Below are 27,087 nucleotides of genomic sequence, written 5' to 3' on the forward strand. Positions count from 1 at the left end.
CAATTGTCAGGAAGTCAGGAGGAGGAGCAGGGTGCAGAAGAGGAAGACGACGTGGTGGATGATCCAGTAACTGACCCAACCTGGCAGGAGGATATGCAGAGTGAGGACAGCAGTGCACAGGGGGAGGGAGGCATAGCATCCCAAAAGGCAGTAAGAAGCAGGGTGGTGGCTCCAGGCAGAAGTCAGGCAACCGTTCCCCGGAACAACAACACAACAAAAGGTGCCTGTACAAATGTTAGGTCTTCCCGAGTCTGGCAGTTTTTTAAGTTGGCTCCAGATGATTCAAAAAAGGCCATTTGCAACACCTGCCATGCCAGCATCAGCAGGGGTACCAAAACTAGCAGCCTGACCACCACCAGCATGATCAGGCACATGTCAGCCAAGCACCTGACTTTGTGGGATGTACAACAGAGTCGAGGAACAGTGCTTGCTGATGTCACTGCTACGTCTTCGCTTGTTGTGCATGCGAGCCAATCCCCTGTCCATGCTGCCTGCGAACAAGCCTCCTCCGGCCCTGCACCTGCAGTTGCCTACGCAGAAATAACACCATCATCAAGCACGTCCTTGTCCCAGCGCAGCGTTCAGTTATCCATTCAGCAAACCTTTGAACGCAGGCGCAAATACACTGCCAACGCCCCACATGCCACAGTTCTATATGCTAACATTTCGCGACTGCTTGCGCTGGAAATGTTGCCTTTTAGGCTGGTGGAGACAGAAGCATTCCGCGACCTGATGGCGGCAGCTGTCCCATGTTACTCGGTCCCCAGCCGCCACTATTTCTCCCGGTGTGCCGTCCCCGCATTGCATAACCACGTGTCACAAAACATCACACGTGCCCTGAACAATGCTGTTTTAGCCAAAGTCCACCAAACCACAGACACGTGGACAAGTGCTTGTGCGCAAGGCCGCTACATCTCGTTGACGGCACACTGGGTTAATATTGTGGAAGCTGGGACCCAGTCTGAGCAAGGGACGGAACACGTCCTTCCTACACCAAGGTTTGCAGGCCCTACCTCAGTCAGGGTTTCACCCACACTCTACAGCTCCGGAATGTCATGCTCCTCAGCCTCCTCCTCCTCCTGCGCATCCTCATCCACTTTACCCTCCACACCAGTCCCAAGCTGGAAGCACTGCAGCACTGCCTCGGCGAAGCGGTAACAGGCTGTGCTGAAGCTAATCTGCATAGGTGACAAACCCCACAATGCAGAAGAGGTGTGGACAGCTCTGAAACAGAAGGCAGATCACTGGCTCACACCTATGAACCTAAAGCCAGGAAAGGTCGTGTGTGACAATGGCCGGAACCTGGTGGCGGCTTTGAGGCGAGGCCAGCTGACACATGTTCCATGCGTGGCCCATGTGCTCAACCTCGTGGTTCAGCGGTTTCTAAAGTCATACCCAGAGCTGTCTGATCTGCTGGTAAAAGTTCGCCGCCTGTCTGCACATTTTCGAAAGTCACCTACTGCTTCAGCCGGCCTTGCCGGCTTTCAGCGCCGTTTGCATCTTCCGGCTCACAGACTGGTGTGTGATGTCCCCACGCGTTGGAATTCAACTCTGCACATGTTGGTCAGGATATGTGAGCAGAAGAGGGCAGTTGTTGAGTACCTGCATCACCTAAGCTGTCGGGAAATGGGTCAAACTCCACACATAAAAAGCAAGAAGGCCTGCGGAGACACTATCACATGTTTCTCAACGCTGGCAGGAAACTAGCCAGGTCTTTCACCGGGAAGGAACAACCACAGGAAGGGCAGTCTCCAGTCAAGGAGACCACCTATGCCAAACATGGTATCTGTCAGGGCCAGGTGGACGGGCAGACCCAGGAGGTGGATCCACTGGGCCGAACTCCTAGATGGTGGTAAGGGGTCCGGTAGCTGGAGCACTATAGGCAGCAGAACAGTCCGTGCACAGGAGTATAACGGAGAAGTCCCTGGGACTACGGAGTCACTGGTGGTAGTCCGGGTGACGCAGCTCAGGTTCGGAAGCCGAGAAGATGTCAGGCGGGGTCCGGAACCTTTGGAGCGAGATGACAGGTCACCACAGGGATCCGAGATGGTACGGACTGTCAGGATGGCAGATGGACTGCGTTCGGGGTTCGGGATTCGGTCTGGACCGGATGGCGAGGCAGGCACGGCTCTACAAGAGAGATAGGTGAGTATATACACATATACACCAGGAGACCTGACTCCTAGCTTAAGAAACACGAAGATCAGGCCCCGCCCCCTTGGACATAAACCCCCTTTATACCCTGTACCTGTTTTGCATCATTTCCTGTTAATGGACGCTGGCCCTTTAAGAAAGGGTCAATGACCGCGCGCGCGCCCTAATGCGCATGCGCGTGGCCCGAGTGCCAGAAGCCAGAGCAGGAAGCTGCGAGGAGGAAGCAGCAGGACCAGGATGGGGCTGTGAAGCCGACGGACGCCGGGTGCGGGGACCAGGACGCTGGGGACGCGCTGGCAAGGGGTGCTGGAGAGCGGGGAGCGTGACAGGTGAGCCGGAGGGCAGCACAGGGGACCCGGGGAGCGTGACAGTACCCCTCCCCACGCCCCCCTCCCCGCAACCGGGACAGGAAGGCACGGATCAGCGGAGTACCCACATTCTCCCGGGGCTCCCAGGACCTATCCTCAGGACCATACCCTGCCCAGTCCACCAGGAAGAACTGTCGACCCCGTACGGTCTTCATGGCCACGATATCCCTTACCGCATAGATGTCGTCATCGGCTATAGGAGGAGGAGCCGAACTGGCAGCAGCGGAGAAGGGACCCAGGACAACCGGCTTGAGCAGGGAGACGTGGAATGAGTTGGGTATCCTCATCGTGGCCGGGAGCTGTAGCTTGTAGGAGACCTCATTGATCTTGTTGAGGACTTTAAACGGCCCGATGTAGCGAGGACCCAGCTTGTAGGATGGTATCTTCAATCGGACGTACTTGGATGCAAGCCAGACTAGATCTCCAGGAGAAAAACACGGAGGATCCAGACGTCTCTTGTCTGCGTGTCTTTTCATCCGCAGGGAAGCACGCCCAAGGGACGCCTTGACAGAGTCCCAAATGGTTGCAAAGTCACGGGCTACAGTATCAGCAGCAGGGACATCCGAGGAAGGGGATACAGGCAATGGGACGGAGGGCTGAAGTCCGTAAACGACATGGAAGGGAGAGCTGGAGGAGGACTCACTGACGTGGTGGTTATGGGAGAATTCAGCCCAAGGAAGAAGTGTGGACCAGTCGTCGTGATGGGCGTTGACATAGTGACGTAAGAAAGAGGTCAATATTTGATTGACCCTCTCCACTTGGCCATTAGACTGAGGATGGTATGCAGATGAAAAGTCCAGAGTCACTCCTAGATGATTGCAGAGAGCCCTCCAGAAGCGGGAGGTGAACTGAGTTCCTCTATCGGATACGATGTGGGATGGAAAGCCATGCAAGCGGAAGATGTGATGTATGTAGGCGTCCGCGAGTTCTTGAGCAGAGGGCAATCCAGCCATAGGGACGAAATGAGCCATTTTGGAGAACCGATCCACCACGACCCATATGACTGTGTGTCCGGAGGACAATGGCAAGTCTGTAATAAAGTCCATCGCTATGTGTTGCCACGGAACTGAAGGTATCGGCAGAGGCAGAAGACGGCCATATGGCAGGTGTTTGGGCGTCTTGTTCCTGGCACAAGAGGAGCAGGCAGAGACAAAAGCAGCGACGTCCGTACGAAGGGATGGCCACCAGTAATGGCGTACAATCGCACCCCATGTTCTCTTCTGACCAGCATGACCGGCTGTTTTCGAGGCATGACCCCAGTATAACACTTTTTGCCTGTCTGTCTCAGAGACATAGGTCTTCCCGGGCGGTATCTGGGCCAGGGTGACAGGGGCCACCGGAATGATTTTGCTAGGACAGATGATGGGTTGGGTAGTCTCCTCCTCCTGCTCCATGGACATGAAAGACCTGGACAAGGCATCAGCGCGTACATTCTTGTCCGCGGGTCGGAAATGGAGCTGGAAATCAAACCTGGCAAAGAATAAGGACCACCTGGCTTGCCGTGGGTTCAGTCGCTGAGCAGACCGCAGGTATTCCAGGTTCTTGTGGTCCGTGTAAATGATAACGGGGTACACTGCTCCTTCCAGAAGGTAGCGCCATTCCTCCAGAGCCAGTTTGACTGCCAAGAGCTCTCGGTCACCGATGGTGTAGTTGCGTTCAGGCGCCGAGAAGCTCTTGGAGAAGAATCCGCAAGTCACCATCTTCCCGGAGGAGGATTTCTGCATGAGCACTGCTCCGGCTCCTGAGGAGGAGGCATCCACCTCCAAGGTGAACTGGCGGTTTAACTCCGGACGGTGAAGTACAGGAGAGGAAGCAAATGCCCGTTTCAGCGAGCCAAACGCGGCGTCGGCCGCAGGTGACCAGTCCTTTGGATTAGCCTCCTTCTTGGTCAAAGCGGAGAGAGGAGCAGTCAGAGCCGAGAAGTGAGGGATGAACTGGCGGTAGTAGTTGGCGAATCCCAGGAAGCGTTGGATTGCCTTCAGTCCAGAAGGAGGAGGCCAGTTGAGAATGGAGGAGACCTTCTTTGGATCCATCTGCAGTCCGGTATCAGAGATGATGTACCCCAGGAAGGGGAGAGAAGACTGCTCAAAGACACACTTCTCATACTTCGCGTACAGACGGTTCTCTCTCAGTCTTTGTAGAACCAGCTGCACGTTCTCTCTGTGGGTCTGGAGGTCCGGAGAGAAGACAAGGATGTCATCCAGATATACTACCACACAGAGGTAAAGAAGGTCCCGGAAGACGTCGTTCACCAGTTCTTGAAAGACGGCTGGGGCGTTACACAGGCCGAAGGGCATCACGCAGTATTCATAGTGCCCATCGCGAGTGTTGAACGCGGTCTTCCATTCGTCCCCAGAGCGGATGCGGACCAGATTGTAAGCACCCCGAAGATCCAGCTTGGTGAACACACGAGCTCCTCTAAGCCGGTCAAACAATTCAGGGATGAGCGGCAGAGGGTACTTGTTTTTTACGGTGATTTGATTCAAACCCCGGTAGTCTATGCATGGGCGTAAGTCGCCCTCTTTCTTCTTGACAAAGAAGAAACCTGCTCCAGCAGGAGAGGAGGATCTCCGGATGAATCCCTTTGCCAGGCTCTCTGTGATGTAAGTAGACATGGCCCTTGTTTCGGCTGGAGACAATGGATATATCCGTCCTCGAGGTGGTGTAGTTCCAGGGAGCAGGTCGATGGCACAATCGTAGGGACGATGTGGCGGAAGTACCTCGGATTCCTTTTTATCAAAGACGTCTGCAAAGGACCAATAGGCCGAGGGCAGCCCCGGTAGGTTCTCTGGAACCGGAGGTCGTCGGATGGGTTGTATGGTCTTCAGGCACTTCTCATGGCACGAAGAGCCCCATCGGGTGATTTCGCCAGTACCCCAGCTGACTGATGGTTCGTGTGTCCGCAACCAGGGAAGTCCCAGCAGGATTTGATGGGACATGTGCGGGAGGACGTAGAGAGCGATGTTCTCGGTGTGCAGGGCACCGATACGCAGTTCCACCGGCTTGGTGATCCAGGAGATGGTGTCAGAGAGGGGTCTCCCATCCACAGAGGCAATCACGAGGGGCTTGTCAAGTGGAGTAACAGGCACCTGGTACTTGTCCACCGTGGCCTGCTGGATGAAATTGCCTGCTGCCCCGGAATCGAGGTATGCCTCAGCCGTGAACCGCGTCTCTCCCGTTGTCACTTGCACAGTCCATGTAACCGGGTCTGAGAGAGTCCCAGCACCTAGGGTGGCCTCTCCTACCAACCCTAGGCTTTGGAGTTTCCCGGCCTCTCAGGACAGGAGCGTAGCAGGTGTGTGTCCTCTCCGCAGTAAAAGCAGAGGCCCTTGGCGAGCCGCTCAGCTCTACGTTGTTCAGACTGCCGCACTCTGTCGATCTGCATGGGCTCGTGGACGGGAACCCCAGCTGTCGAAGACTGAAGTACGGCGGGCTTCTGTGGAGGAGAGGAATGCCGTACCGGTCGTCTCTCACGGGACACTTCCTTGGATCGCTCCTGAAAGCGGATGTCCACTCGAGTCGCTAGGGTAATCAGGGCATCCAGGGTGGTCGATACGTCACGACCCGCCAGCTCATCTTTAATTCGCCCGAGAGTCCTTCCCAGAAGGCGGCGGTTAGGGCCTCGTTGTTCCACCTGAGTTCCGAAGCCAAGGTGCGAAACCGGATTGCGTATTGGCCCACCGTCAGAGTCCCCTGACGCAGCCGGAGAAGAGACGAAGCAGACGCGGAGGCGCGTCCGGGCTCATCAAAGGTGCCACGGAATGCCTGCAGGAAGTCCTGGATGTTCGTGGTCACAGGATCCCCCTTCTCCCACAAGGGGTTCATCCACGCTAGTGCCTCACCCTCTAGATGGGACATGATGAAGGCGACCTTGGCTTGATCAGAGGCAAACAAATGCGGCAGCTGCGTGAAATGGAGGGAGCATTGGTTTAAGAATCCCCTGCAGGTCTTGGGATCTCTGGCGTACCGGGGTGGTGAGGCCAAATGAAGTCTGGAAGTATCAGAAGAAGTCGCCACGGGAGCTGGAGCCGTGGCTTGACTAGTGGAGGCCCGGGATGCTGAAGACGTGACTGCCGCTTGTAGCGTGTTCAGGCGGGCGTCCACCGAAGTCATGAACTGCAGCATGCGGGTCTGAGTCTCACGCTGGCGTTGAAGTTCCTCCTGTACGGCTGCTAGTGCTGCAGCGGGATCCATGGCCTGATCTTACTGTCAGGGCCAGGTGGACGGGCAGACCCAGGAGGTGGATCCACTGGGCCGAACTCCTAGATGGTGGTAAGGGGTCCGGTAGCTGGAGCACTATAGGCAGCAGAACAGTCCATGCACAGGAGTATAACGGAGAAGTCCCTGGGACTACGGAGTCACTGGTGGTAGTCCGGGTGACGCAGCTCAGGTTCGGAAGCCGAGAAGATGTCAGGCGGGGTCCGGAACCTTTGGAGCGAGATGACAGGTCACCACAGGGATCCGAGATGGTACGGACTGTCAGGATGGCAGATGGACTGCGTTCGGGGTTCGGGATTCGGTCTGGACCGGATGGCGAGGCAGGCACGGCTCTACAAGAGAGATAGGTGAGTATATACACATATACACCAGGAGACCTGACTCCTAGCTTAAGAAACACGAAGATCAGGCCCCGCCCCCTTGGACATAAACCCCCTTTATACCCTGTACCTGTTTTGCATCATTTCCTGTTAATGGACGCTGGCCCTTTAAGAAAGGGTCAATGACCGCGCGCGCGCCCTAATGCGCATGCGCGTGGCCCGAGTGCCAGAAGCCAGAGCAGGAAGCTGCGAGGAGGAAGCAGCAGGACCAGGATGGGGCTGTGAAGCCGACGGACGCCGGGTGCGGGGACCAGGACGCTGGGGACGCGCTGGCAAGGGGTGCTGGAGAGCGGGAAGCGTGACAGGTGAGCCGGAGGGCAGCACAGGGGACCCGGGGAGCGTGACAGTATCCATCCACAGACAGCCGTTTCGGGGTATTTGCCCTTCCCGTGGTTGTTCCTTCCCGGTGAAAGACCTGGCTAGTTTCCTGCCAGCGTTGAGAAACATGTGATGGTGTCTCCGCAGGCCTTCTTGCTTTGAATATTTCCCAGGGGGCATTGCTCTAGAATCACTGCGTTGAGAAACATGTGATGGTGTCTCCGCAGTGGTGGATGTTGATCTCCCTAAGGTCAACCATCCTTGCTCACATAGTCTTTTACTAGGCAATGTCCCACTAGCCAGATTCCTACTCCACACTGATGAGGGACAAATACCCCGAAACGGCTGTCTGTGGATGGATACCATGTTTGGCATAGGTGGTCTCCTTGGCTGGAGACTGCCCTTCCCGTGGTTGTTCCTTCCCGGTGAAAGACCTGGCTAGTTTCCTGCCAGCGTTGAGAAACATGTGATGGTGTCTCCGCAGGCCTTCTTGCTTTGAATATTTCCCAGGGGGCATTGCTCTAGAATCACTGCGTTGAGAAACACGTGATGGTGTCTCCGCAGTGGTGGATGTTGATCTCCCTAAGGTCAACCATCCTTGCTCACAAACTCCACACATAACACCTGAGGAGGGGAGATGGATGTCCGACCTATGTACCATCCTCCAAAACTTTGAGGACTCCACCAAGATGGTGAGTGGTAATGACGCCATTATTGGCGTCACAATACCGCTTCTCTGCCTTCTAAAACGGTCTCTGCTCAAAAACAAACATGATGCATTGCAGGCGGAGCGCGATGAGTTGGAGCAAGAAACAGTAGTGGGTGTGGGTGATAACACACAGCCCAGCCTCGTCTCATCACAACGTGCAGTGGAGGACTATGACCAGGAGGAGGATGAAGACATGGAGCAACTCTCCGGCCAAATTGAGGATATGACATGCACACCAGTCATATCCTCGGTTCAGCGTGGCTGGCCAGAGGACAGGGTAGATGAGGAGGAGGAGGAGGAGGAGGACAGCGTGTTCAGTCATCATGTTGGTCAGGATACTGAAGTACTGGCTGTTAAGAGTCTGGCGCACATGGCTGACTTTATGGTAAGCTGCCTGTCTCGTGACCCTCGCGTTAAGAACATCTTGGCTGACAATCATTACTGGTTGGTAACACTGTTAGACCCACGCTACAAGGAGAACTTTATGTCTCTTATTCCCAAGGCGGAGAGTTCAGCCAAAATGCAGCAGTTCCGGAAGGCCATAGTCACGGAAGTAGGCAAAGCATTCCCCTCACAAAACGCTAGCGGCATAGGTCAGGAATCAGTGGACAGCCAAGGCGTACAGCCGAGAGGGGCACAAGTCCAATCCGCCAGAGGTAGGGGAACAGTCTTTAAGATGTGGGACAGTTTTCTCAGCCCCTCACGTACCACAACTACCCTGAGGTGCGGGGTAGTGCCACAAGAAATCCTAAGTTTGCCCAGATGCTCAAGGAGTACCTTGCAGATCGAACAACTGTACTCCGACATTCCTCTGTGCCTTACAATTATTGGGTATCCAAGCTGGACACGTGGCATGAATTGGCTCTCTACGCCTTGGAAGTCCTGGCCTGCCCTGCCGCTAGCGTTTTGTCAGAGCGTGTTTTTAGTGCTGCAGGTGGAATCATTACAGATAAACGCACCCGCCTGTCAACTGAAAATGCTGACAGGCTGACACTGATCAAGATGAACAAGGGTTGGATTGGGCCAGACTTCACCACTCCACCAGCAAATGAGAGCGGAATTTAAAGTTTGTAACGGGAATTTGCCATTTACCTCCACTCACCCATGGGTACACACTTCTGGACTTTGGATAATCGCTGGACTGCTCCTCCTTCTCCTCATGCGCCACCATGATGACCGTTACAATAGTTAGGCCGTTGTTTCAGGTATACCCCCAGTGGTAAATTTTTTCGCTCATTCTTTCAGAATGGACATTACAACGACAGGAGATCCGCTCCTTTGCAATGGGAACAATGTTTTGAGGCCCTCATGCACGTCTCTATCCAGGGACAATGTGGAGCCTCCCAATTTTTGGCTGCCCTGCCAAAGGGCTATACTACAATAGACCCACTTCCTTACAACGGGCACTTCAGGTTTACAGGCCCTCAAGCACGTCTCTATCCAGGGACAATGTGGAGCCTCCCAATTTTTGGCTGCCCTGCCAAAGGGCTATACTACAATAGACCCACTTCCTTACAATGGGCACTTCAGGTTTACAGGCCATCATGCATGTCTCTATCCAGGGACAATGTGGAGCCTCCCAATTTTTAGCTGCCCTGCCAAAGGGCTATACTACAATAGACCCACTTCCTTACAATGGGCACTTCAGGTTTACAGGCCCTCATGCACGTCTCTATCCAGGGACAATGTGGAGCCTCCCAATTTTTGGCTGCCCTGCCAAAGGGCTATACTACAATAGACCCACTTCCTTACAATGGGCACTTCAGGTTTACAGGCCCTCATGTACGTATCTATCCAGGGACAATGTGAAGCCTCCCAATTTTTGGCTGCCCTGCCAAAGGGCTATACTACAATAGACCCACTTCCTTACAATGGGCACTTCAGGTTTACAGGCCATCATGCACGTCTCTATCCAGGGACAATGTGGAGCCTCCCAATTTTTGGCTGCCCTGCCAAAGGGCTATACTACAATAGACCCACTTCCTTACAATGGGCACTTCAGGTTTACAGGCCATCATGCACGTCTCTATCCAGGGACAATGTGGAGCCTCCCAATTTTTGGCTGCCCTGCCAAAGGGCTATACTACAATAGACCCACTTCCTTACAATGGGCACTTCAGGTTTACAGGCCCTCATGCACGTCTCTATCCAGGGACAATGTGGAGCCTCCCAATTTTTGGCTGCCCTGCCAAAGGGCTATACTACAATAGACCCACTTCCTTACAATGGGCACTTCAGGTTTATAGGCCATCATGCACGTCTGTATGCAGGGGCATTGGTGTACCTCACAATTTTGGACTTCCCTGGCAAAGGAAAATACTACAAAGACTCACTTCCTCAAAATGGGCACATTAGACTCAAGAGGCCTTCATGTACGTCTCTTCTCAGGGACATCGGAGTGCCACACAATGTTTTCACATAAAATCTTTCATGTAATCTCAAAAACTAACATACACCAGCTCTATCTCACTATTGGGTATGTGCCCTTAACATTTCCGCCATGAAAATTCATTTTGGTGTCATTTTGGAAGGTTTTCTGGCGAGTCCGTAAATATGGCGTAAAACTCGGATAAAATTGTTCACAGCTGTGACTTTTGAGTGATAAATGCTTCAAGGGGTCTTCCCCATGCTGTTGCCATGTCATTTGAGCACTCTTCTGAGACTTTTGTGACATTTTTAGGGTTTCTACATGCTGCCGGGGGGTCATTTCATAAAAATACTCGGGTCTCCCATAGGATAACATTGGGCTCGGTGCTCGGGCCGAGTACACGAGTATCTTGGGATGCTCGGCCCGAGCCTCGAGCACCCGAGCTTTTTAGCACTCGCTCATCACTATTTATCAGACATTATAAAAATAGATAGCTAGTAAAACTACAGGGCCAGCTAAAAATTCTGTTCACAAAGACAGTTTTTCAATCTTAATTAGTGGTGATTGATTCCCAGGGCAGTCGCCATGTCCTGTAAGTACTTGCCTGGCTCGATGGATAGAATTGTTATATAACTTATTGCTAATGTTTTTCCGTTTGTGTTTTGAATTATAGGGAATTATTGGAAATTACTCAAGTAGAGGAAGTGAAGATTAATAATTACAAATATATTTCTAGTGTAGTAGAATCGTCTGTACCTCCAGTATCAATGGTGGAGATGGTTTCAACACTGCCGAGCTTACCTAAACAGATTAATCATAAAATTAGTTAGGATTTAAAGATTATGTACACCTTAGAATAGATTATTTTTTTGCTCACTTGTTTCCTTAAATCCAAAGTTGATCAACTTTCTAGTAACTGACAGCTTTTTTATGTTGCAGAGTGACTGGCAGTTATTTTTCTAACCTCCTTCTTTTAGAAAATTTTACAAGACTAAGGGCGGCTTTGCACGTTGCGGCATTGCACGTGCGATGTCGATGGGGTGAAATCGAAAGTGACGCACATCCGGCGTCGCAGTCGTTATCACAACGTGTAAAACCTTTTTGATACGATGAACGAGCGCAAAGGCGTCGTTATCATATCATCGCTGCAGCCTCCCACATTTCCATAATGCCGATGGTGCGACAGGTACGATGTTGTTCCTCGCTCCTGCGGCAGCACACATCGCTGTGTGTGAAGCCGCAGGAGCGAGGAACATCACCTTACCTGCCTCCCGGCTGCAATGAGAAGGACGGAGGTGGGCGGGATGTTTACATCCTGCTCATCTCTGCCCCTCCGCTTCAATTGGCCACCTGCCGTGTGACTTTGCTGTGACGCCGCACGACCCGCCCCCCTAAGGAAGGAGGCGGGTCGCCGGCCAGAGGGACGTTGCACGGCAGGTATGTGCGTGTGAAGCTGCCGTAGCAATAATAATCGCTACGGCAGCTTTCACTAGATATCGCACGTGCGACGGGGGCAGGACTATCGCTGCAGCATCGGTAACACATTGTTGCCGATGTCGCAACGTGCAAAGCCCGCCTTACAGATTCTCCATCTCCTGGTTTGGAAAGTTCTTTTTGGTCTAAACAGCCCTTCCCTTCTCTTAAGGGTGTTTTACATGCTTCGACATCGCTAGCGATTGCTAACAATGTCACGAGCGATAGCACCCGCCATGTCGTTCGTGCGACATGTGGTGATCGCTGCCGTAGCGAACAATATCGCTATGGCAGCTTCACACGCACATACCTGTTCAACGACGTCACTGTTGCTGCCGAACAATACCTCCTTCAAGGGGGAGGTGCGTTCAGCATCACAGCGACGTCACAGCGGCGTCACAAAACGGCCGCCCAATAGAAGAGGAGGGGAACATGCTGCCCACCTCCTTCCTTCCTCATTTCCGATGGACGCAGGAAGGATGATGTTCGTCGTTCCTGCAGTGTCATACACAGCGATGTGTGGTGCCGCAGGAAAGCCGAACAACCTGCGCAATGAAACACCAACGACATTATGATTTGGAGCGACGTGTCAATGATCAACGATTTTTGCCGTTTTTGCGATCGTTGGTCATTGCTCCTAGCTGTCTCACACTGCAATGTCGCTAATGATGCTGGATGTGCGTCACAAACACCGTGACCCCGATGATATATCATTAGCGATGTCGCAGCATGTAAAGCACCCTTTAGAGTTAGGCGGGCTTTGCACACTACGACATCGCAGGTGCGATGTCGGTGGGGTCAAATCGAAAGTGACGCACATCCGGCGTCACTTGCGATGTCGTAGTGTGTAAATCCTAGATGATACGATGAACGAGCGCAAAATCGTCGTCATCGTATCATTGCTGCAGCCTCCGACATTTCCATAATACCGGGGGAGCGACAGGTACGATGTAGTTCCTCGTTCCTGCGGCCGCACACATCGCTGTGTGTGAAGCCGCAGGAGCGAGGAACTTCACCTTACCTGCCTCCCGGCTGCAATGAGAAGGACGGAGGTGGGCGGGATGTTTACATCCTGCTCATCTCCGCCCCTCCACTTCAATTGGCCGCCTGCCGTGTGACGTCACTGTGACGCCGCACGACCCGCCCCCTAAGGAAGGAGGCGGGTCGCCGGCCAGAGGGACGTCGCACGGCAGGTATGTGCGTGTAAAGCTTCCGTAGCAATAATAATCGCTACGGCAGCTTTCACTATATATCGAACGTGCGACGGGGGCGGGACTATCGCTGCAGCATCGGTAACACATTGTTACCGATGTTGCAACGTGCAAAGCCCGCCTTAGGCCAGTGTCATACTTGCAAGAGACTTGCGCGAGTCTTGCATCGCATCACCCGGCACGGTTGCATACTCTCCTAACAGGAGCAGGTCAGCAGCATGTATTTCTATGCAGCTGAGACGCTTGTGTCCGGAGAGTGTATGGCCATGCCAGGTGATGCAATGCTAGACTCACGTGAGTGACTCGCAAGTGTGACACTGGCCTTAGGCTGGATTCACATGATCATATGAAAAAGCGGTCCCATTCTCTTCCAGGAGAGTCGGATGAGTGGCCTCCATGTGGTAGTCTATGTGTACTGCAAGTGCTATGCAAGTGGGTGCTTTTTTACTCACTTGTCATCTGTGTGCTTTCAGTGTGCTGTTAGTGTGCTGTCCGTCTACAATCCATTTTTTTCTCAGCAGCTATTATTCATTTACAGTCATTTACAGGACCAATTACAGAGTTCTGTTCTACATCATAGCAATGTATGCATAAAAACAGACGTCACTAGGATGGTCCGTGTGCCGTCCGTGTGGAATCCGTTTTTTTTCCGCACCCATTGACTTTTATTGGTGAGTCTCGCACAATTTCGGCATCCAATCGTATCAAGTTGTGACTTTTCTCTCATCCAGAATATGGATGAAAAAAAAGCTGACCAACTACTCTGCCTCATTGAATAACATTAGTCCGAGTGCAATGCACTTGCGCGAGTCATACACTCATGTGAGCGTACCCTAAGAAATAAGAGCAAGTAGAGGTTGTGCACAGATTTCTATAGCATGCAGAGGGGAGAAAGTATCTGAATCAGGACAGAGAAAACAGGCTGTGAAATGGAAGTAATGTATATATGGAGGAAATAAGTTCAAAATGTAAGCTATGCACATATATGAGCAATGAAGACTATGGATGGGAGAACCCCCCGATGTTTGGTGTTCGGGAGACTCGCCTTTTGTAAAGTTTGCATTCGGGTTCTGATATAACGCGAACTTGCGTCCGAACCCCGAATTTGGACTTTACAGTTATGTGATGGGGCAGGGAGGGGCTGTAAAATAAAGAATATAGTTAATATTAAATATTGTCATTATACTTACAGGTCCCGCGATGTGTCCTGCAGACTCTGTCTCCTGCCACTTCTTCTTCCGATCATCGCTGTGCCCACCCGGTAACCAGCACTGATGATAGGACCTTCCGTGACTTCATAGCCATGTGACCAGTCACATTGTATTACCTCGTTGGTTACAGACCAGTCAAATGGCTTCATGCTAGGTCCTCTCAGTGCATCTCGCCGGTATGCGGTGCTCGCTCAAGCATCTCAGTACTCGGTATACTCGGCGAGTCCTGTGTACCGGTAAGATGCTCGGGCACATCACCCCACTCTCCCGACAGGATCGTTTATGCTGTGGACATACATGCAGCTGACCTGCTGCCATTGGGAGATTGTGAGCCGTGATGCGATGACACTCGCATCACGGCGTACAAGGACCTTTGATGACATCATACTCACGTGACCAGTCCGTAGCCAATGAGGTAATACAACATTCACACGTGACTGGTCACATGGGTATGACATCATGGTCACGGCAGGTCCTTTTAACCAGATGTGCTTACTGGGGGGAACAGCAGTGATCGGACGGACGCGGAAGCAGAAGCGCCAGGAGACAGTGTCTGCAGGACATTGCGGGACCTGTAAGTATGATCATAATGTTTTTTTAATGAAGTGCTTTTTTATAACAGCCCCTGGACCCGAACTGTAACACAAACTGTAACACGAACGTCCCAGAAAGCTCTTGTTCAGGGTCATGTGCACGAACACCATGTGTTCGGTACGGACCCCAAACTTTACAGTTCGGGTTCGCCCATCCCTAATGAAGACTGCAGCACTTTGGCTACGTAGAGCTCAAACATTAAGTCTACATCACCTATATTACTACTTCTGGGAGAAAAACGTTCACAAAGGAAAATACTGAAATTGGTATCAGGTTATAAACTTCACAACAGAGAAAAATATAATCAATGAATGAATGAGAATTATAACCTGAAATTAAACATAGTGGAGATTTATTAACTAAGGGCACTCACTACCATACTGATAGTAAAACGGCATTTTTTCCATCCAAAGTACAGTGAAAATTAAGCTAAAATGCATTTGTGTACATGCAGCATATAATTATTGGAGAAAGGCAATGTTTTTTGAAGGTTTTGACAATCTATCCAGAAGCAAATCTATTAAAGGGAATCTGTCTCCAGGTTTTGTTATGTTTGAACACAGCATTCTGCAAGTATTAACACAGAGAATTCAGGGCTGCCTGTCTTGTCAAGGTACAATCTATTGTTTTTTTGCTGTTGTTTAAGCAGCAGGAATTTTCTTTGTTTGGACTACAATGTCACATGCACAGCTCTCTGGCACATCCTCTCCTGTGATTGGTACCTCATGGTCAATGTACAATATGTATTGAGAGCCTGGTGTGGGCCGGACAGCTCTCTCATCCCAGCTACAGGGATATGTCTAAAAATGTTGATTGTGTCAGAACAGCTGCACCCAGTAATCTAAGTGATACATCATTGAATTCAGGCTCTCTTTCCCCACATCATGTTGCTCTCTGATGAGGTAGCAAAAACCTGCTGGCAGATTCCCTTTAAGCATTCATCATTTATACTGTATTTGTAATCTACACAAAGCATACAAATTTGTTTGTATTTTTTTTATTACAGCTCGAGATGTTGTTTCCAGTTTGAACAAACGTGGAATCTCTAACATCTCAGACTTCAGCTGGATTGCACAAATGAGATATTACTGGGAAAAAGGAAATGTCGTGGTCAGAATGGTTACTACAAGTGTCCCATATGGATATGAATATTTGGGAAACTCCAGCAGGCTAGTTCTTACACCACTCACTGATAGATGTTTCAGGTAAAATCTGTTTGCTTTTACACCTACTATCAATTTACTTGCCTTTCCGCCTGTCCTTCAATTTTCTCCAGTCATGATACCATGAATAAATGCCCTAAAACTAAGCTGCATATTCAACATATCACTGTATCTCTGAACTATATATTTATCCATTGTATACTTACACAATATGTTTGAACATTCACTGTTCAGCTATTTTAATAGGCTAGCTCTTAAGCTGGTGTCACACATAACGACAACGACAATGACGTCGCTGCTACGTCACCATATTCTATGACATAGCAGCGACCTCAACAGCGACGTCGCTGTGTGTGACACATAACAATGATCAGACCCCTGCTGCGAAATCGTTGCTCGCTCCTGAATGTTCCAGGTCATTTTTTGATCGCTGCTATCCTGCTGCGCAATGCTGATAAGCTGATAATCCTTGTGCTTGACACCGCAGCAGCGACGATCGCTACGCTATGCTACGTCTGAAACCACACAACGACCGTCGACGTCGCTATGATCGCTGCTCCGTCGCTGCTTTATATAACATGTTTGACAGCTTACTAACGATCATCTATGGTCGCTGATACGTCACAGAATATGGTGACGTAGCAGTGACGTCGTTGTCGTTGTCGTTATGTGTGACACCAGGTTTAAGCTGGGAAAAAACAAATTTAGTATCACATCTTTGATGGCCCTTAATGTTAAATAAAAAGATGTGATCTCATTTTAAACCATCAATATTTGGAAATATTAATTTTAATCACTCTAAAGGACGTTTGAAGCAAAGGGTATACATGTTGTATGTCATGCCTAGAGCAGGGATGGAGATGGTGTTGCATGACCTGAAGTTTTAAAGAATTTGACAAAGTGAATGTGTTATGCTCCACAACCTCGGAAACTGAACTATTTCTTAACAGATTGGTCTTTTTACTTCCCTAAAAATCAGAATTTCCAAAAGATACAACTTTTGGTTTCCTAATTGAGCTAGGACAAGGCTTGTTTCTTGCAAGACAAGCTAAAGGCATTACTGATACTAAATTGGTAAAGATGTGATGCTTTGAGCAGCTTTTAATGTATATTTTAGGAAGAAGTGATTAAACATCTGCATGTCTGGTTTTTCAAAATTTTTCTCATTAATGTGTTGACCAATCGACTTAAATAATATATTTTTTCTATCAGACTTTCATGATTTTTTTTATTATTTTTTTAATTTCCTTATATTATTAATTGGGAAAAAAGTATGGTGATTTAAACTTTTTTCAAATTAATTTTTTCTTTATTTTTTTTAATCTCGTTAGGGAATCTCATCATTTGTACTAAAACTACCAAAGTAGGGCAACAATAGGGACAATTAAGGTCTCGATAGAAGGTGACCTTGACAGGAGACCAAGATGGCAGCAATTGTGGCCATCAGCATACTATCATCTTAACTCATCGGCACAGTTACACAACGGTGTCACAGGACACCAAAGGGAGTGGATGCACATGAGCACCAGCACAAACCATATTTAAACACATCTTTTATAGACTAACAGTGCCATTAAAGTGATTAATAACTTACGAGCCCCAGAACACAATCACTCTACAATCAAATATATTTATGTGATATATTGCCCTAAATGGTAAGTTTGAAGATTGTTTATTTTCTATAAGATTATGCATTATCAATTTACCCCCAAGCCTGTTTTCATCCTCCTGAACAGGTCAAAATTTCAATTCTGGCCATTGCCATTTTATAAGGTAATAACTTTGGAAAGCTTCAACAAATCCAGCAATTCCAAGATTATTTTTACACAACATATTGTAGTTCATTATAGTGGTAAACTTCAGATGATATTGTTTGTGCTTATTTTTGAAAATATCTTAAATTTGGGAAAAAAAATAGCAATTTTCAAATTTTCAATTTTTATGCCCTTAAACCACAGAGTTATGTAACAAAAAAAAGATCATAAATAACACACTTTTCATCAAAATAATTTTTCAAACATATTTTTATTGTTAGGAAGTTAGAAAGATTAGATATTATCAGCAATTTCTCATTTTTCCAACAAAATTCACCAAGCCATTTTTTAGGGACCACATCACATTTGAAGTGACTTTTATAGGTCTATGTGAAAGAAAATACCCAAAAGTGACAGCAATCTAAGAACAGCAGAACTCACACTGTTCTCACCATATCCAAGAAGTTTATTAATCCTTCAGGTGCTTGACAGCAACTAAAGCAATGTGGAAGGAAAAAATGAAAATGTTACTTTTTCCCACAAAATTGTTTCTTTAACCCCAAATTTTGCGCTTTCACAAGGTTAACAAGAGAAAATGGACAATACAATTTGTTGTGAAATTTCTTCTGAGTATGCAGATAACTCATTAGTGGTGTAAAAGTTCTGTTTGAGCCCACAGCTGGGCTCGGAAGGGAAGTAGCACCATTTGACTTTTGGAACGCAAAATTGTCTGAAATCGTTATTGGATGCTATGTCACATTTGCAGAGCCACTAATGTGCCTAAGCCAGTTCCACCTGAAGCTCACAGCAGGCAGTAATGTTGTATGCCCACGCACTGTGATATAACAGAATCGGAATTGTTGTTCGACCTCGTATGGATTACATCAGACCTGGATATATTAGAGGTTAATAAAGGGGTAAAAGAGGGCTTCTTTTGTATTTTGTGTGGGGTTTTCATGGCTTAGGCACATTAGCGGCTCTGCAAATGTGCCTAAGCCATGGAAACTCCACACAAGTGTCCACAGTTTGAAAACTAGATCCCTCAAGGAATTTCTCTAGATGTGTTGAGTATTAATGGGTGAACCCAGACTGTATATGTCTGGATCCACGCGGGTTCAACAGTACCCAAGCACAAACCCCGGGAGAGTTCTCAGAGAACTTGAGATAATGATCTAGGTCCAAAAACTTGGGTAATTAAAAAAAAAAGATAAAATAATTAAAAAAAGGGGAAAGCATGCACTTTATACTTGCCAAGTTTCTTGTGCGGCTGTACACTGCTTCTGGGCTGCTCATACCACTGTCAGGGCTGCTCATTAACTTCATGTATATGCACTGCTTCTCCTGCCCACTGGCAGCCCCTGCATCTCTGATTGGTTAAAGTAAGACGTGCTCCCACCCTGTGTGACAGCGTGTCTGACTGCTTTACATCAGAAATGTAGTCTGTGGGTGTCTTTTTCTGTAAAAATAAACAAATACAAAAATTGTCCTAGGGCCCCCCATATTATAATACCCAGCAAAGATAAAGCATACAGCTACAGGCTGCAGCCGCCAGCCATGTGCTTACCTTGGCTGTGTATCAAAATAAGTAGGAAAGTAGCAGCTTTTTTTAAAAAATGATTTAAATAAATAATTATTAAAACCAGTTTGCGGTCCCCCCCCCCCAATTTCGATACATTGCTATGATAAAGCTGACAGGTAAGGGCTGGTATTTGTTGCATTCATTAGATGGAACAATCCCAGAACTTTACCTTGCTCATCCCAATTGCCCTGTTGTGGCAATCAAGGTAATAAAGGGCATCAGCTCACAGGTGATACGAAGTCCTAGATTAGTTATGGGAGACGTCTATGAGACCCACATTACTAATCTTTAAGAGAAAAAAAATACAAACACCAAAAAATCTTTTATTTGAAATAAAATATAAAAAAAAACTATTTTACCCCTTTATTAACCCCTAATATATCCAGGTCTGATGTAATCCATATGAGGTCCCACGACAATTCCGATTCTCCTACATTACTGAAGGCACAGAGTGCGGGCATACAACATTACCGCCTGCTGTGAGCTTCAGGCAGAGACTGAACTGGAGCGATGAGAGGTGACATCACTCAGGTTATTTGCGGTCACAGCTGGAGGTTCCCATGGTCCTCCACCTGTGACCGCAGGTAACCTGCTCTCAGGTGACCTCATTGAGCTGTGTGATGTCACCTCATGTGAGGTCACTAAGTTCACAGTTCTGCATCTTCCAATGGAAAACCACATTTTTTTGCCAAGAGATGCAGATTTGTTGCTGAAATTTCTATATCAATTCCTGCACCCAATCTACAACTCAACTGCATTGTGTTTTTTTTTAACAGGAGGTGTAGATTGGGTGTAAGAATATGGTGTAGAAATTTCATCACTAAATCTGCATCGTTTGGCCAAAAAATGCACAAAAAATGTTTTGTTGCTATTTTTGTGTGGTTTTCTGCCAGGAGGTGCAATTTGGTGCTGAAATGTGGTGCAGACATTTCAGCACCAAATGTGCACCTCCTGGCAGAAAACTGTACCAAAGAGGCATCAAAACTGTTTCTTCATTTTGTTTGGCCAAGAGATGCAGGTTTGGTGCTGACATTTTTTTTACACCATTTTAGTGCACTCAATCTACACCTTCTGGCAACAAAATGTCATCACTATTTCATGAAAACTGCATGGTGTTTTAATTATTTTTTTTTTGCCAGAAGGTCTAGATTGGATGCAGGAATATGGTGTGTAGACGTGTCAGCACCAAATCTGTATACCATGGCAAAAAAAATGCGGTTTTCTACCAGGAGATGCAGGTTTGTGAACTAAGTGATCTCATATGGGGTGAAGACACTCAGTTCAATTAGGTCACCTCAGGTCAGGTTACCTGCAGTCACAGGGGGAGGATAGTGGAACCTCCAGCTATGACCACAAATTAGTTCAGTGAAGTTACCGCATATCGCTGTGACTTTTTCTCTGCCTGAAACTTACAGCGGGTGGTCATGTTGTATCCCCACACAATGGGTCTTCAGTAGTGATGAGCGAGTACTAAAAAGCTCGGGTGCTCGAGGCTCGGGCCGAGCATCCCAAGATACTCGTGTACTCGGCCCGAGCACCGAGCCCAATGTTATCCTATGGGAGACCCGAGTATTTTTGTGAAATGACCCCCGGCAGCATGTAGAAACCCTAAAAATGTCACAAAAGTCTCAGAAGAGTGCTCAAATGACATGGCAACAGCATGGGGAAGACCCCTTGAAGCATTTATCACTCAAAAGTCACAGCTGTGAACAATTTTGTCCGCGTTTTACGCCATTTTTATGGACTCACCAGAAAACCTTCCAAAATGACACCAAAATGAATTTTCATGGCGGAAATGTTAAGGGCACATACCCAATAGTGAGATAGAGCTAATGTATGTTACTTTTTGAGATTAATACATGAAAGATTTTATGTAAAACATTGTGTGGCACTCCGATGTCCCTGAGAAGAGACGTACATAAAGGCCTCTGAGTCTAATGTGCCCATTTTGAGGAAGTGAGTCTTTGTAGTATTTTCCTTTGCCAGGGCAGTCCAAAATTGTGAGGTTCACCAATGCCCCTGCATACAGACGTGCATGAGGGCCTGTAAACCTGAAGTGCCCATTGTAAGGAAGTGGGTCTATTGTAGTATAGCCCTTTGGCAGGGCAGCCAAAAATTGGGAGGCTCCACGTTGTCCCTGGATAGAGACGTGCATGAGGGCCTGTAAACCTGAAGTGCCCATTGTAAGGAAGTGGATCTATTGTAGTATAGCCCTTTGGCAGGGCAGCCAAAAATTGGGAGGCTCCACATTGTCCCTGGATATAGACATGCATGAGGGCCTGTAAACCTGAAGTGCCCATTGTAAGGAAGTGGGTCTAATGTAGTATAGCCCTTTGGCAGGGCAGCCAAAAATTGGGAGGCTCCACATTGTCCCTGGATAGAGACGTGCATGAGGGCCTGTAAACCTGAAGTGCCCATTGTAAGGAAGTGGGTCTATTGTAGTATAGCCCTTTGGCAGGGCAGCCAAAAATTGGGAGGCTCCACATTGTCCCTGGATAGAGACGTGCATGAGGGCCTGTAAACCTGAAGTGCCCATTGTAAGGAAGTGGGTCTATTGTAGTATAGCCCTTTGGCAGGGCAGCCAAAAAATGGGAGGCTCCACGTTGTCCCTGGATAGAGACGTGCATGAGGGCCTGTAAACCTGAAGTGCCCATTGTAAGGAAGTGGGTCTATTGTAGTATAGCCCTTTGGCAGGGCAGCCAAAAATTGGGAGGCTCCACATTGTCCCTGGATAGAGACGTGCATGAGGGCCTGTAAACCTGAAGTGCCCATTGTAAGGAAGTGGGTCTATTGTAGTATAGCCCTTTGGCAGGGCAGCCAAAAATTGGGAGGCTCCACGTTGTCCCTGGATAGAGACGTGCATGAGGGCCTGTAAACCTGATGTGCCCATTATAAGGAAGTGGGTCTATTGTAGTATAGCCCTTTGGCAGGGCAGCCAAAAATTGGGAGGCTCCACGTTGTCCCTGGATAGAGACCTGTTAGGTTCTTAGTGCCTCCGTGCTTGCATTTAAAAACCGCACGTGTGTGCCTGTTGGTGGCAGCTTTCCGCTGCACTTGTGTGCGTTTTGCAAAAACTTGGATATAACGCACAAGTCTAGTGAATACACATCAGCACAGCATTGCAAAATGCGCAAGGGCGTTGTCAACGAACAAGGAAGTGGACGTGATGGTGGTGCAGGCAGAGACCGAGGTCGTGTGCAAGCTCTAATTTCGCCACAACAAAGGGCCACATCTACTCGCTCACACGTCCTGTCCCAAATTCTTGGGGACCGCAGCAGTACACCGCTCTTGAACCAAGACCAGTGTCAACAGGTTGTTAGTTGGATAGCGGATAATGCTTCCAGTCAGATTGGCACCACCACAAACACTCTGTCTTCCACACGGTCAAGTGTCAGTAGCCGTGATACTGCACCGCACATTTCAGAACCTGATCCTCCTTCCTACCACCAGGCCAAGTACACGTCCACGGACATTACTGATCCCACACTTGGACACTCGGAAGAGTTGTTCGTTCATGTTTCCATTCACACATTCTGGCCTCTCGCCAGCTCCTGTTGAAGTGGGCCATGACGAGATTGTATGTACAGATGCTTAAATATTTGAGCAGCCACGTTCTCACGAAGTTGGCAACGTGTCTCAACAAGGGGTGGACGATGATGAGACACAATTGTCAGGAAGTCAGGAGGAGCAGGGTGCGGAAGAGGAAGACGACGTGGTGGATGATCCAGTAACTGACCCAACCTGGCAGGAGGATATGCAGAGCGAGGACAGCAGTGCACAGGGGGAGGGAGGCGTAGCATCAAATCAGGCAGTAAGAAGCAGGGTGGTGGCCCCAGGCAGACGTCAGGCAACTGTTCCCCGGAACAACACGACACAAGGTGCCTGTACAAATGTTAGGTCTTCCCGAGTCTGGCAGTTTTTTAAGTTGGCTCCAGATGATTCTAAAAAGGCCATTTGCAACACCTGCCATGCCAGCATCAGCAGTGGTACCAAAACTAGCAGCCTGACCACCACCAGCATGATCAGGCACATGTCAGCCAAGCACCCGACTTTGTGGGATGTACAACAGAGTCGAGGAGCAGTGCTTGCTGATGTCACTGCTACGTCTTCGCTTAATGTGCATGCAAGCCAATCCCCTGTCCATGCTGCCCGCGAACAAGCCTCCTCCGGCCCTGCACCTGCAGTTGCCCACGCAGAAATAACACCCTCATCAAGCACGTCCTTGTCCCAGCGCAGCGTTCAGTTACCATTCAGCAAACCTTTGAACGCAGGCGCAAATACACTGCCAACGCCCCACATGCCACACTTCTAAATGCTAACATTTCGCGACTGCTTGCGCTGGAAATATTGCCTTTTAGGCTGGTTGAGACAGAAGCATTCCGCGACCTGATGGTGGCAGCTGTCCCACGTTACTCGGTCCCCAGCCGCCACTATTTCTCCCGGTGTGCCGTCCCTGCATTGCATAACCACGTGTCACAAAACATCACACGTGCCCTGAACAACGCTGTTTCAGCCAAAGTCCACCTAACCACAGACACATGGACAAGTGCATGTGGGCAAGGCCGCTACATCTCGTTGACGTCACACTGGGTTAATATTGTGGAAGCTGGGACCCAGTCTGAGCGAGGGACGGAACACGTCCTTCACACACCAAGTTTTGCAGGCCCTACCTCAGTCAGGGTTTCACCCACACTCTACAGCTCCGGAATGTCATGCTCTTCAGCCTCCTCTTCCTCCTGCGCATCCTCATCCACTTTACCCTCCACACCAGTCCCAAGCTGGAAGTGTCGCGGGCGGAGGAGGGGACGCTGCGCTCTCCCACTGCTCGGGTCCGGCTGCCGCTGCTCTACGGCTGCTGCTGCTCGGTGGCTCGAGCGATGGCCAGATCCCGGGGACTCGAGTGGCGCTCATCGCCCGTGAGTGAAAAGGGGTCGTTTGGGTTTTGGGGATATTGTCCGTGACGCCACCCACGGTTGTGGTGATTGTGTGGACACCACCGCTGCTCTGGACGGGGATCCCGGGAGCCTGTGACAGGGAGCAGCTTTGTTGTTATTTCTCCCCTCCATGGGTAGGGGGGTTGGTTGTCCTGGGGCCCGGTGATGGGGTAGAGATGGATGGCAGGCGGGTTGCGGGGCCTGATGAGGTGCAGGGTCGCAGGGGCAGTGCTGTGCCGCACGGCACGGAGGTACTCACTTAGCCCAATGATGATGACACAGTTCACGGTAAAACAAGTGGCTGGATGGACGGGTCTCTCGGACGGCTGCGGTTGTTCCTCCCTGCAGGTTAGTGATGACTGTCTCTCCCTGCACCTAAGTTCAGTGTTGGTAGTGATGGTTTCCCACCGGTAACCCGCTCCCCGACCTGGATATGGGCCGGAGGAGCCCCTTTTGCACAGGCGCTGGCCCTGGGAGACGGTTGCCCTTGGCGGTGGCGGTGTCTCCCCTTCACGGTTGGACAGTTGCCTTCTATCGGGACTTGGCTGTTTGTAAACCCTGAGGTCCCCTTCACTAACGGATTTGGCAAATTCACGGCAACACCAAGCCTTGCGAGGATCCGAAAGGCCCCTGACAATGGTGCTGGCTTCTCTTTGTATACCGGTCCGGTACGGCCGGGTCACCACCCGTCCACGGTCCTTACGGCAGACTCCAATCGGCCTCCACTGCAGACGGTCACCACATCCTGCCAACCTTGCTGTCCTGTCCGGGCCACACACCCGGACCAACTTCAGGCTCTTTGCTGTCACTTTTCTCCTCTCTACTACTTTCCTCCTTCCACTTCCTTAGCTTAACTCTCACTGCCTGTGTTTTCCCTCCTCCTTGGTGGGTGGAGACCAACCGCCTGGCTCCACCCCCTGGTGTGGACAACAGCCCCTGGGGAAGGCAACAAGGATTTTGTGTTTTGACTATGATATGCCTGCAGGGAGTGTGGGGTGTGTAAGTGTTGTGCTCTGTGGCCCCTGGCTTGTCCAGGGCGACACAGAAGCACTGCAGTACTGCCTCGGCGAAGCGGCAACAGGCTGTGCTGAAGCTAATCTGCATAGGTGACAAACCCCACAATGCAGAAGAGGTGTGGACAGCTCTGAAACAGCAGGCAGATCACTGGCTCACACCTCTGAACCTAAAGCCAGGAAAGGTTGTGTGTGACAATGGCCGGAACCTGGTGGCGGCTTTGAGGCGAGGCCAGCTGACACATGTTCCATGCGTGGCCCATGTGCTCAACCTCGTGGTTCAGCGGTTTCTAAAGTCATACCCAGAGCTGTCTGATCTGCTGGTAAACGGTCGCCGCCTGTCTGCACATTTTCGAAAGTCACCTACTGCTTCAGCCGGCCTTGCCGGCTTTCAGCGCCATTTGCATCTTCCGGCTCACAGACTGGTGTGTGATGTCCCCACGCGTTGGAATTCAACTCTGCACATGTTGGTCAGGATATGTGAGCAGAAGAGGGAAGTTGTTGAGTACCTGCATCACCTAAGCCGTCGGGAAATGGGTCAAACTCCACACATAACACCTGAGGAGTGGAGATGGATGTCCGACCTATGTAGCATCCGCCAAAACTTTGAGGACTCCACCAAGATGGTGAGCGGCGATGACGACATTATTAGCGTCACCATACCGCTTCTCTGCCTTCTAAAATGGTCTCTGCTCAAAAAACAACCATGATGCATTGCAGGCGGAGCGCGATGAGTTTGAGCAAGAAACAGTAGTGGGTGTGGGTGATAACACACAGCCCAGCCTCGTCTCATCACAACGTGCAGTGGAGGACTATGACGAGGAGGAGGATGAAGACATGGAGCAACTCTCTGGCCAAATTGAGGATATGACATGCAGTCATATCCTCGGTTCAGCGTGGCTGGCCAGAGGACAGGGTAGATGATGAGGAGGAGGAGGAGGAGGAGGAGGACAGCATGTTCAGTCATCGTGTTGGTCAGGATACTGAAGTGATGGCTGTTAAGAGTCTGGCACACATGGCTGACTTTATGGTAAGCTGCCTGTCTCGTGACCCTCGCGTTAAGAACATCTTGGCCGACAATCATTACTGGTTGGTAACACTGTTAGACCCACGCTAAAAGGAGAACTTTATGTCTCTTATTCCCGAGGCGGAGAGGTCAGGCAAAATGCAGCAGTTCCAGAAGGCCATAGTCACGGAAGTAGGCAAAGCATTCCCCTCACAAAACGCTAACGGCATAGGTCAGGAATCAGTAGACAACCAAGGCGTACAGCCGAGAGGGGCACAAGTCCAATCCGCCAGAGGTAGGGGAACAGTCTTTAAGATGTGGGACAGTTTTCTCAGCCCCTCACATACCACAGCCCCTGAGGTGCGGGGTAGTGCCACAAGAAATCCTAAGTTTGCCCAGATGCTCAAGGAGTACCTTGCAGATCAAACAACTGTACTCCGACATTCCTCTGTGCCTTACAATTAATGGGTATCCAAGCTGGACACGTGGCATGAATTGGCTCTCTACGCCTTGGAAGTCCTGGCCTGCCCTGCCGCTAGCGTTTTGTCAGAGCGTGTTTTTAGTGCCGCAGGTGGAATCATTACAGATAAACGCACCTGCCTGTCAACTGTAAATGCTGACAGGCTGACTCTGA

General features: G+C 49.7%; 1 protein-coding gene across 1 annotated transcript in view; it reads left to right on the forward strand.

Moving 5' to 3' along the window:
• LOC142302376 (dynein axonemal heavy chain 3-like) overlaps positions 1-27,087 on the forward strand; it is a 2,626,214-nt gene that overhangs the window by 895,411 nt on the left and 1,703,716 nt on the right. Inside the window, exon 28 of the mRNA XM_075343433.1 lies at positions 16,011-16,209. Within this exon, the coding sequence (XP_075199548.1) occupies positions 16,011-16,209 (199 nt within the window). The remainder of the gene's footprint in view (positions 1-16,010; positions 16,210-27,087) is intronic.

This window comes from Anomaloglossus baeobatrachus, chromosome 4 (genome assembly GCF_048569485.1).
Source record: "Anomaloglossus baeobatrachus isolate aAnoBae1 chromosome 4, aAnoBae1.hap1, whole genome shotgun sequence".
In the NCBI taxonomy this organism is placed as follows: domain Eukaryota; kingdom Metazoa; phylum Chordata; class Amphibia; order Anura; family Aromobatidae; genus Anomaloglossus; species Anomaloglossus baeobatrachus.